This window comes from Ambystoma mexicanum, chromosome 6p (genome assembly GCF_040938575.1).
Source record: "Ambystoma mexicanum isolate Mex_15411 chromosome 6p, UKY_AmexF1_1, whole genome shotgun sequence".
In the NCBI taxonomy this organism is placed as follows: Eukaryota; Metazoa; Chordata; class Amphibia; order Caudata; family Ambystomatidae; genus Ambystoma; species Ambystoma mexicanum.
Window position 1 is genome coordinate 1,053,198,319 of NC_090935.1, and position 12,089 is coordinate 1,053,210,407.

The following is a 12,089-nucleotide window of genomic DNA, read 5'->3' on the forward strand; positions in this document are numbered from 1 at the left end:
GCAAAGTCACATTACAAGGTGACAAAAAACAGTTTCTTTCTGGTGCTGCTTCAAAACAGCCATGCAAAGTCACAAGGTGTCAGCCATCATGGATCTCAGTCAGACAGTCAACAAGGTCTGGTCATTTGGTCTGGTCATTTAATTCGGTCATCATGCCGGTCATCTGGACATGCTGCTCTCAGGCATACTGCTCCAAATCATGGTCTCATCATTTCATGCGGCGATGCCATCGCGTCTGGTCATTAATGCGATCTCAGTCTGTGCGATCTCGGTCTAGTCAAGGTGTCTCTCCAGATTTCATGTAAAGAAACAAAAGTGCAAGAATCAGTCTTACTCAGTTTCAGGTGTTTCAAAACCAAAATAAAACAGCATTTCTCATTGTGCGTTGAAGTGCACATCGCTATCTCTATACTTTCCCATGTCTCTCAATGGCATCCATGCTAGTTCCCTGTGTCTCATCAATGTGTCAGTGCATATAACTATTGTCTCACTAGGCCTGTCTCTCGCTGCATCATAATGCATGCATGCTTAATGCATGACTCCTGCCATTCCATCCCTATAATTTTCAAAATAAAATAAAACAGCCAGTTTCACATACTCCAGACATTTCACTTTCAAATGCTGCACATTCAAAAATGTCACAACTGCATTCAATTCCACTCCTGCATTTCCTTCTGTGTCACTTCCATGTCCTCTAGATGTCACAACACTCTCCCCATTTTTCTTCATTAAAAATTCACAAACCTGAATTATTACATGCTGAAAAATCTAAGCAGTTTCATTCAAAAAACCTCTCTTATATACAATGCAATTCACATTCAAACATGCACTGCTAACTCGTGCTTCAAATTCACAGTCTGCCAGTCCCGCGCGTTCTCGAATGTCAACAAACATCCTTTCCATGCACACATTTAAACTACAAAAATTCCAGGAATTCAAGCTTTCAAAACATCCAAATTTAGCGCGATTCCTTTTATCAATCTTCCCTCTCAATGTTGTGAAAATATCTAGGTCATTTAACAATATTTTTTTTTCACTCGAAAACGTAAGCAAAGTGCTGATGTTACCACTGCAAAAACTGTCTCTCTCTCTGTTCAAATCAAAGATCTGCACATAACTCTCTTCATGCACATAACTCTGTTCATGCAGGTGTCTCTCTAATGACACAGTTTCACAATACCTCAAGTTTTCATAGGCACCCCCTTTATGCATTCCTCTAGCCAATTCTCTAGGCACACTGCACATGTCTGTCCTATCTCTTCCATTGTTCCGAGGTAACTTTTTCTCCCCTTGAACAACATGAACTATATTCCTGCCCATCACTACTGATGAAATTGCATTTAATGGGTCTGATGCTTTTAATGGGACATTTTCCCAGTTACTAATCACATCTCTGAGACAATATATTACTGAGTGCAAGTCAACAATATATGGGCTCCCTTCTGTAGCTACACTTTTCACTTTCAGTACAGTTACTTCCTGGGATGCCTCCCAGGAAGCAAGTGTATTTTTAAGCCAATTTCTTATTGCCTTCAGGTCACTAAGAAATGAACTCATTCTGCAGTTTCAATTATTCCGAGCGTCTTCAATAAAAAAACTGTTTCTCTCACTCGGTGAATTAATGTACATTTATTCATACAATCATTGCCAGTCATAAAATACTGTTCTGGGTCAATGTTACAACCAATTCCGGCAACCAAAGTCAAACAATTACGCTCCCCTTCCTACGACGAACGGAATTGCAGACAGCATGCTCAAAACAATAAACCAAGACAGACAAAACATGAAACAAAAAAAATCTCTCCCCACGACGAACTAACAAGAAAACAAAAAACAATTACACAGTTGCACAAGATGTTCAAACTTCGACTCTTGCGAAACCAATAAGTATGCCAACAGACCAGCTGCAAAACATCTATCTCTATCAGTTAGCATTGAGTGAAAAATCCGGGTCTCCCCTCCATTTTGTCAGTCTGAAGGCCCCAAACCCCTAACCGTCGTGTTGCCCCCCCTTTGGGCAAGCACGCTCCGGTCTTCAGACAAACTTTGACAATCTGACAACCTACTATTGGGGGTGTGGATCACTATACCCCCCCTTTGACTGCATTCGTATCAGGCCCCATGTGCACTGTGGTTTACTCCTAGATTACTACCGTGGGAAATAACAAATAACAAGACACAAAGAAAAAACAAAGAATCGATTCAATTATAATACAATGAGATACATTTATTTATATCCACACAGCTAAGCATAATGCATGGCAATGCAGGCAGTTCTAATGCTATGTCTAATTTGCACCTTTTGTACTTCTGGTGCAAAGCTACCGTGCAGTATCTATAAGCCTTTCAGGTTCCTAATGTAAGCCTGTGCTGCAAATGTCTAATGTGTGGTTCTAATACAATCTAATGCAAGCGCTAGCATCCATCACCTTCATGGATAAATCCACACCTTCAATCCACACCATCAATCCACACTCTGCACACTCTCCTCTTCCAAAGCTGTGTGTGTGTGTGTGTGTGTGTGTCTGTCTGTTCCTATCAATCAATTTAAGCCTAGGCCAAACCCATACTTCCCATTCTGCTGTCTTTCCAGCCAGTGGCAGGCCTCAAGACTGCCAACAGCCAAGCTCTCTCTCCGCCTCATCGATCTCATCAAGGCCCATCAGTCTGCTGCACCAAGCACCATCTCCAGCCAACTCCCTCTTTGTGGTTCTCCCGATCTCTCTGGCCAACTCTCGATCTCTCGTGCAGACTCCTCTCGTGCAGACTCCCACAACTCTTCAGTCTCCTCACAACTCTTCCGAACTCCTCTCTCTCTCCCTCTCTCTCCCCCTCTCTCTCTCTCTCCAGCCCTCCTGGTTATAGTCTCCAATGACGCACAGAATGTCTAAGAATGTCTCTCCCTCAGCGTTTAGCAAAATGCCTGCCTGTCTCCTTGCGTGTTACTTGTCTCGGCATGTCCTGTTACTTCGTGTGCTGTCAGCGTGCCCTCATATCTCTCCCTCTGGGCCTTCCAAGTATGTTGCGAAATACATCATCTATTTCCTGTTTCTCCATTCTCTCCACTGTAGGCTTCACTCTGCATTACAAAATGATCTTAGGCCCCGTCCCTCTCATACAAAAGCACCTTCTCCCATCTCTCCATCGTCACTCCCTTCATGGCTCCAACCCTCGGGGTTCTCTCCGTTAAGTACACCAGCCAAGCTGATAAGCTTCCCTCTCGGACAAGGGTTCATGTTATCTTTGTATGTCTGCCAATGTTTACGAACAGTGTACCATAACATTTCTCCGCACTGAGCAACTTCTGTCTTTCTCCATCAAAAAATGGCTCATAGGCCTCGTGTCTCATTCTGAATGCTTCCTAGTGTTTACCGCAAATCTCTCGCAATACAAGCACTACATAATGCAGACTCATTCTAAGTGACTCAACATACATACATACATACATGACAGTCTCTAAATGTGTCTCTACAAAGCATAACAATGTGTGCTATACTAAATGGCTTTTCATGGCATTTCAAATATACCAGTGTGTGTAGTGCAAGCAATGCATTTTCTATCTTAGCCTAAGCGCCATATCTAATGCAAACATAGATAAACAGCAAATCATGGTGAGTATATGTTGTGTCTCTAAAACACTACATGGCACTTCGGATATATGCAAGTGTTAGTGTCATTCTATTTCAAATGGCAAAGTGCAAAGTGGCAGCATGTTTCTCTCCTAATGGCAAGCAAAATATGCATACAATATCATTCTAAAAGCATATTGCAAATGCATATGAAGGTGACAGTCTAATATGTGTGACAGTGTCTACTTCAGCAATGTACTATGGATAGCTAAACAGAATGCAACAATGGAATGATTCCATAGCAAAGATTCTAATGATTCTAACAGTGAGTCTAATAATGTATAATGGTTCTCTACAGATAGTACCTATTCTTCTAATGGGAGTTATAATGGGTAATGGTTCTCTACAGATACTAATGATGAGTCTAACGATAACAATACCAGGCTCCTCATTTTATCAGATTCACAGGGTTACCCTGCCTTAAACTAATACTAAAGGATCTGTCAGGATGTCCGTCAAAATAAACTCCACACCCTGTGTCATAACCTAATTCTGTCCCTTACACTACAACTAGAGAATAACACAAGTCAACAGAAAGTTTCTTCACCAGGAGAATGTGTCCCTTCTCCTGGTACATGGGTGTCATTCCCAAAATGTTCTCTTGCCAAAAAGGTGCCAGGGGGAATGACTCCCTTCCCCTGACTTGTAGTTGCAACACCTTGTACACTCAGATTTCTGGACAAGGAGAATAGCTACTTTCTCCTGGTGCTAATCTGCACTCTTCAATATAGTTCATGAATTACACCCTTCCCCTGGCATCTCTTCAGTGTACTTGCAATGATTCGGTTTCCCCCACCAGAAGAATGACTCCCTTCTCCTGATGTTTGAGTTATTGTCAACTTTGGGTTTCTCTTGGCACTCTCTCACTATATCAGCAAAGTCCCAAGTCCATCTCTGGATCCCAGTGGACTTAGCTCTGCCACAGCAACAAGGAACAGTTCCCCGGATGCCTGTTCCAGTGGCATTAGGGTATCAGGCCCTTCTCTGATCGTCAGTGGGCTTATCTCTTCCACTGCTGTGAGGATGATTTCCTCTGATGATTCTTTTACTTATATTGGGATTCCAGATGCTTCTCTGGTGGTCAGTGGGCTTCTCTCTGCCACTGCTGTGAGGATAGTTTCCTCCGATGCTTGTTTCAGTTATGTTGGGGTCCCAGATCCTTCTCTGGTGGTCAGTGGGTTTATATGGTCTGGTGGTCAGTGGGCTTATTTCTACCACTGATACGAGGAAGATTCCCTCAGATTATTGATTCTCTTCTGTTCGGGTCCCAAACCCTTCTCTGGTGGTCAGTGGGCTTATTTCTGCCACTGAAACGAGGAGACACTCCTCAGATGCACTCTTCGCTCTGTTTTGGGTCCTGGCCCTTGATGGTCCTCTGGTAGGCTTTACACATGCCCTGGAATGAATCAGAGATATCTCTACTCCCCCCACGTCCATACCGGTCTACCCATGCTTCCCATTACCTTCTGGGGCTTGCTTGCATGGCACCAGTCTCTCCAGGACTGGGGTCAGTCTCCTTGCCGCTTCCTGCAGCTGTCTGCTTTGCTACTGCTTCTGCAGCGATTCTGTGTGTTGTGGCTCCATGCAATATCAGCACCATCAGAGGACTGTGCAGCCCACCTCCTCCTGGTGGTCAAGCCACTGCCTCATCTGCTTTTAGCTGGGCTCGGCCTTGCCGACGCAGGACCCTTCATAGACTCCATCAGCAACTCGGTAGTCTCCTCTGCATAGCCCTCTCCTTGGGTCGAGTGCATACTTCGAATCTCCCGGGTTCTCGTCTTCTGTTTCCACTTCATAGGGCTTACTCCTCCCAAGCGAAACATCAACACCTGCTGTCAATGGCTCCTTCGTACTCCTCATGCCTCGTGTGATCCACCTCATCTCAGTACTACCACAGTGAGTAATTCTCATGTTTTCTGTGCTCTTCTTCGTCCTAGTATTTTCCCAGGTACTACAGAAATACATTGGTCTACTCTTGATATAGTGGTTTGCAATGGAGGGGATGGGGGGGCTGAGGAATGTGGGGTGTGACGTTCAACAGGTTGCACCCCAGGTGGTTGTCCTTATCTCCAGAGGGGGAGACCCTCACCATGAGGTCCTCCCGAATTAAGCCAATCCAAGGGGGAATATTGTGTAGCGGCCGCACCTCCTTAGCCTCATGGGAAAGGACTCCCTCTGGGAAGAAGTGACGACACTTGGTGAATCGTCACAGTTATAAAACTCACAAATAAATAAACTGACTCCTGACTCAGTGGTGAGCCAGACACCTATGATTTCTGGCTCTGAAGCAGCCTTTGTGGCATACAGCACATTAGGTAGGACCTTATACAATAACATATTCTAGGGTTTTATTCACTTTTTTTGTTTTGACTTCACTTGGATTAACAAAATGCAAAGTCTCAGTTTCTGCCAACAAGAGGGACCGTTGAACCGGAATGACCTTCTGTCTTTCTTATGCTACAGTAATTGTGCATTTTGAGGTACACACTGCACCCACGGGATTTGATTTGGGTTCATTGGCTGGTTGTGTAGATATGCTATCTATTGCAGGTTGAACTTTGGGTGGTCAGAGCACCATCCCAAAGAGCCAATTGAATAATTCACAACAGTTTAGTTTTCAATTTCTGTGATTTGTGTATTGTGTTTAGAAGTGCACATTACTGCTATCCCATTTTCCTTTTAGCGTGCCATATCTTGGAATGTTGTGATGGACTGGCACAGGATGTCATCAGCACCATAGGGCAAGCATTTGAGCTTCGATTCAAGCAGTATTTACGCTATCCTTCAAAGATGCCTGCTTTTCCTGACAGGTCAGTAACTCTAAGGAAATACCATGCTGGGGTTTTAACTGTTCTATAAGAAAACATAAATGTTCAGGCCAATTGCGATTCCAGCTAATAAGACCTAGGCCCCTGAATTAATGTGTTTTAGCATCTTGCGAGAAATAACATTTGAATCTACAGTTGCGCTATATTCTTCATGGATTTCATTCTGTTTTACTCTGAATAAACACCACCAAGTAGGCATGTATAGAGAAATTATTCATGATGGCAAAGTGTGTGAAAATGGAAACATTGCATGTGATGCTCTGTGGAGAAAATACCTAATGCCTATGTGAGCATCACTTTGTTTTGCCATATTAGAGATGATCCCATTCTTCATTTAAAATTATTTATAAGGAGAAACAAACACACAGGCTTACAATTTGGCCTGTTGGCCCCGAAATGGAAACCTATGGATCCAATTGACTATATGTGACCAGGTTGACCCACAAACAACATACAAATCATCACACCAAGGAAATCCCTTACAAGATGATTTTTCTCATGTGTTGCCAGAACCTACACATCCTGGTTAGAAGACCTTGGTAGGGAAGATTATTTGCAGGCAAAACCTTTTTGTCTTGTTTAATTCATGATCATATGGAAGAGAAGTGACCGAACCATCTATGTTGGATAAAAAGACTGACATGAAAATAAGATATTTATCCTTTTCATTTTTACAGAATGCAAAGTTTAGATGAACCCCCATGGCCAGAAGAAGAGGGGGACACTGATAGTCCATATTACAATAGCATCCCGAACAAAATTCCGCCAACTGGTGGTTTTGTTGATGCTAGAACGAAAGGAAGACTGCCAAGTCCAGGAGACAATGCTCAGGTCTGTACAATGTCACTTATTCAATGGAATCACACCACCCTATTATGTATTTAAAGTTAAACACACTGGCAATTTGAAGCAACAAAAGGTTTACTAGGAACACATGATCACAATATAATATTTCTGTGTTTCTGCTGTCCTTCTCTGGCTGATAGGCCTGGTTCCTACCCTCACTGTTCACTCACTGAGCGAGAGGTGCAGGGAGAGCTGTGCAGAATCCCACACAGGGCAGGAGTTGCTCACCCAAGGCAGGATCTGCGTGACTGTCACCCATCACCCTATCTGAAAGACAGTCAGCCACTTCCTTCAGTATCCAGCCTGTGCTGCTGCACAGGAATGATGTGCCTGAAGAAAAGCTGCTCCTAGCTTTCCATTATGACCTAGGGCCTAATACCGCTGGGATAACGCCCAGGCTAATATCGTTAACACCACCAGGTACGGCGCTATTAGTGCTGGTTCAAGGGTTGGGCGGTAATGGGTATTCCCTATTGAGTTCATTGGACCCAATAGGGTATGTTCGACGCAATTAGCGAATGCTAATTGCGCCTGAAAATGGGCTTTAATTTGGCGATTGGGCAGACCCTTAAATGCGGCAGTAATAGTGTTACCGCCGCATTTAAGGGCTACCGTCCAACTCGTGATGAGGCCCTAGAAACTAGTGCATCCTCCAAGGACTAGAATTCTCTGTAGCCATTTCAAGAGTCTGATGATAGGGGCTGCAAGACTAATTTTTACATTTAAACACTGAGAGTCTATCACCACTGCCCTAAAGGCTTTACAGTGGCTTCCCACAGAACCTTTTTCCCTTTTGCATCCCTTCCCCACTCTCCTTCTCAATGCGTGGGAAATCCCTGTAACCCCCGATCACTCACCCATCCCCATCCCCTAGTCCCAGATGTAGATTGAGCACCCCAAACCCCTTTGTCCCCTGACCCACTCTCCCGTTCCAGACACTGGTACGCCACACAGACTCAGACACGCACACACGCACGCACAACACTACCGCTCGCCAAAGCTCCTCATTACCTCAGAGTCCGGGCCGCTGCCATTTCCACCCCACTTCCTCTCTGCGCAGTAAACACATGCGCAGTTCCATAAAAGGCTGCATTGCGCTGAAAGCCCTTTTGGGCAACTTGCAATGAAGAAGTGGGGCTAATCGATCCTAACCCACATGTAACTGTTTCAGGGCTGATCTCCCAGTATCCAGTGATAAAGTCACCTGGAACATGGTCGCAAAGGGGATGACATTTCCCAAAATTTGCAATCCCAAGAAAATCAAGCACTTTCCCCAAATATTCTAGGAGTGGAGTATATAATAGTAAATAAAACCCATTCTAGAATATGTGGGGGAAGGCTTTTAGGGGTGCAGAAAGAATGTCACCTACCTGGCAACATTTTCCCAGGTGACATCCTCACATAGAACCGATCTGCACTGCCCACCGCTGTGGTGGTTGTGTTTATTTCTTACTAGGAATGTGCCCCCAGCCACTGCGATTAGTGATGAATGCATTCTGCAGTACCTACCTAGCTCTGTATCCTGTACTTGTTAACTTCTGTTTTACTCACTGGAATGTGTCAAGTATGATTTGGTTATCCCATGGTCTCCCCTTTACCTCTTATTCCTCCCTCATGCTTTGAAACCTGGTGTGCTATAGTTTGGCACGTGAAACAAACTCTTAAATGAGATTATAACAAACTGTATCCTTTTGGCTAAGATGTTGCACTTAAGAGATGTCTGTGTTGTCAGTACCCCTGCTTGTGTTCCCTGGGGTGAGGGCGCCCAGAACTGTGGTTATCCCATGAGACTCTCAGCTTACATCCTTGCCCCCACCTGTAGCCCCCAAACCTGCCATTTTAGCATGGTGCAGGACAGAGACTTGCCCAGCCCCCTCCACTGGGAATCCCTTTAGCCACACAACCAGAAGGCACCAGAATGTCAAAGGCCTGGACCAAGGTGTCCAGCTCCCCTATTCACCTTCTCAGAGAGCCCAGAGCCTAAGCACTTGAGCCACTCATCATTGTGAGTATCCCCAACCTAACATCCAACACTGGAACACTTCACTTAACTAAAGTAAGCAATGATCCTCAACACCTGGGTTTAGGCCTACATTTCTAGGGTATCAGGTAATATTATCCCCATATATATGGTCGCCGTAAATAATATCGCCGGGAAAAGGTCGTGGCGATATTATATGGGTGACCATATATATGGGGACAGGGGCAAAAAAAAAAAAGTTTGGAGGTTGCGGGGCTGTCCCCCGCATGTTCCATGCAATAATGTCGCCACAAAAAACGGCAATTTTTCGGCGATATTTTTGCATGGCGACATTTTTGTGGCGACATTATTACATGGAACCATTTCTAGGGGCTTCAGTGAAGGGAATTGACTGGATTAGTCCCTGTTTGGCTCCTTCCATACAGTAGGGAACTGTATATGCATGTGTAAGCTAATGAATCAATTTATTTGCAGCTGATAGAAATAATCATTTTTAGTTTGGGCTTTTAGGTGTCGCTTACGACACCTATAAACCAAAACTATTATATTAGAGTACAGATAAGGAGAAATGGCATATGAGGACAGACACACAGCTTTGTATGGTTATTTCCCCACCCATTGACTGCCCATGCCCGTGCTAATCACTATGGCCATTCCCACCCAGTTCCTGCCTCTCCCCGCCCAAAACACCTCCTCGTAGGAACTCTTTGAGCTTGTTTTAATCACCCTTTACCATCAAACACTGCACTCCGAGTGCCTGCCAGTGTTTTTCAAAGCATTCTTTGGAGAGTTAACAACTTAATTGGAGTTGTAAACTCACTATTGGTGTAATAAAAATGCCTTAGCCAGGTCTGCCTTCAGCCACACCTTATAAACACTATCCTTGTCCTTTACTGAAGTCCTTTAAAAATAAGCATTGCCAAAGCCAACAGTGCTGGCTTGTGTATAAGTAGAATTACTTTCCAGGCATTGCTATTATATACCTGCTGCTATCAATGGCCAGTTAATACCACTACAGCTGTGCCTGTCAAGTGACTTTCCCATGCCTACACAAAAGATCAAACTGTTGGCATTGCCAATGCTGGTTTTAAGTTGCATTTCCTCTGAAGGCTCAGTTATGTATCACGTGGCTACATTGATTGTCTGTTGTTGTGTATGAGAGCCAGGCGAGTCACTCCCTAAGTAGAGTAGCAGCCCTGCAAGGTAACATGTCCATTTATCTCTTCTCTCCCATTCAGCAGATCCTGGCCCACCCAGGTGACACCCACTCACTGACTAGTCTACGCACACACATTAGGGTGTTGGGCATACCTGCATAACCTCCAGGTTTAGCTCCGAGGCTCCTAATTGTTATGCTCATCTCCCGCCCTCCTTGGAAGAGCGTGGAGTCTCCGGGCTTTTCAATCATTTATCCAGGGCTGTTCTAATTCGATCTTCAAACAGGCTTTCTAAAGTAAAGTAAAGAAAAGTAAGATGATTTCGCCCCCTTGTGGCTATAATACTATATACAGAAACGTTCAGCAAATAACCTTTCTTCTATTTGTAGCGCACAGGTGTCATTGGTATGATTTTAGAGCGTATAGAAGATTGTGTTCCTGTTATAAAGCACTCTTAACATTATCACTCAAAGCAATGTATAGGGGTAGAAGTCAAAGAATCACGATAAAGAGGCTGTAAGGCCGTCTCGGAATGGAATGGTGTGTGGCACTGTAAAAATGTTAAATGCGTTTTTTGAGGGTACAGATTAATTTGGTGCAGTCTTGTGCACATAGCCGATCACACAATCAGCGTAGTTTAAGGAACTATGGAATTAATTTAGTGAAACATTGGCAAATAACTGTCTTTAGGAGAAGCATCTGTGTGGTGCATAAATTATATTAGAAATAGATTTTCTAATACAAATTTTTATAAAAATCTCTTTTATTGCATGCCACCGTAAAGTACAAACTGCAAATGTGTTTCTAATGGCAGCTACAACAACTCAGTTTACCTTGTTGACGTGTGGGTGGGGCACGTGGGTTGAGCCTTGTGCAATTGGGCAGATTCTTGTGTGACTAGGGGCGGGGCATACAGCTCAGTGTTTTTGATTTTCAAATGCAGGGCAGGTATTATGTTAGTGAGTTCCTGTACAAACTAATTTTACTTTGTGCACTTCCCACTGTTCAGAATGTCTAACCCTCTCCTTGAAAAAACAGACCTGTCAGCAATGGTCATCCCCTGTCAACAGTTAGCTATCCTAACGTGCCAATCACCTGCATCTGAAATCAAACTTTACCTCACCACATGCTGGTTAGGGAAAACATTGACCAGAAAAATATTGAAAGTTGAAATGGTGACCATTGTTCTTTCACATTACGTGCCTCATTCCGAGTCTGGCGCTCCAGAAATAAGGGTGCTGGTAGCAACGTACCAGCACCCTTTCTGCACTGCTATACTAAACGATGCCAGTAGGGGCCCCGGATCCTCCGGCAGGCCTGACCTGCCGGGTTTTCAGGCCCCTACTGACATGGTTGACATGGAAGCACCTGCACTGTTATCAACGGTGCCTGTGTTTCCGGGTCCCCATTTCAATGGAGTCCTACTTGACTCCATGGAAATGGGGAGTAACCGGTACCACTGCCCTTGTGATATCCCAGTGGCACTGCGATATCAGGCGGTTGAACAGCTGTAACAGGGTGGCCGGAAACCCGCGCCTACCAGCGGTTTTTCCGGCAACCCCACAATGAGGGCCATATATATATATAGTAGAAGAGGACTATCCTAAAATCTAAAATAAAATACGTACATATACGAGCAGGTGACACC

The 12,089-nt window shown here is 44.3% G+C and overlaps 1 protein-coding gene across 1 annotated transcript in view; it reads left to right on the forward strand.

Moving 5' to 3' along the window:
* SHC3 (SHC adaptor protein 3) overlaps positions 1–12,089 on the forward strand; it is a 507,698-nt gene that overhangs the window by 330,030 nt on the left and 165,579 nt on the right. The window contains exons 7-8 of the mRNA XM_069625657.1: positions 6,313–6,439; positions 7,135–7,288. Coding sequence (XP_069481758.1) covers positions 6,313–6,439; positions 7,135–7,288 — 281 coding nt within the window. The remainder of the gene's footprint in view (positions 1–6,312; positions 6,440–7,134; positions 7,289–12,089) is intronic.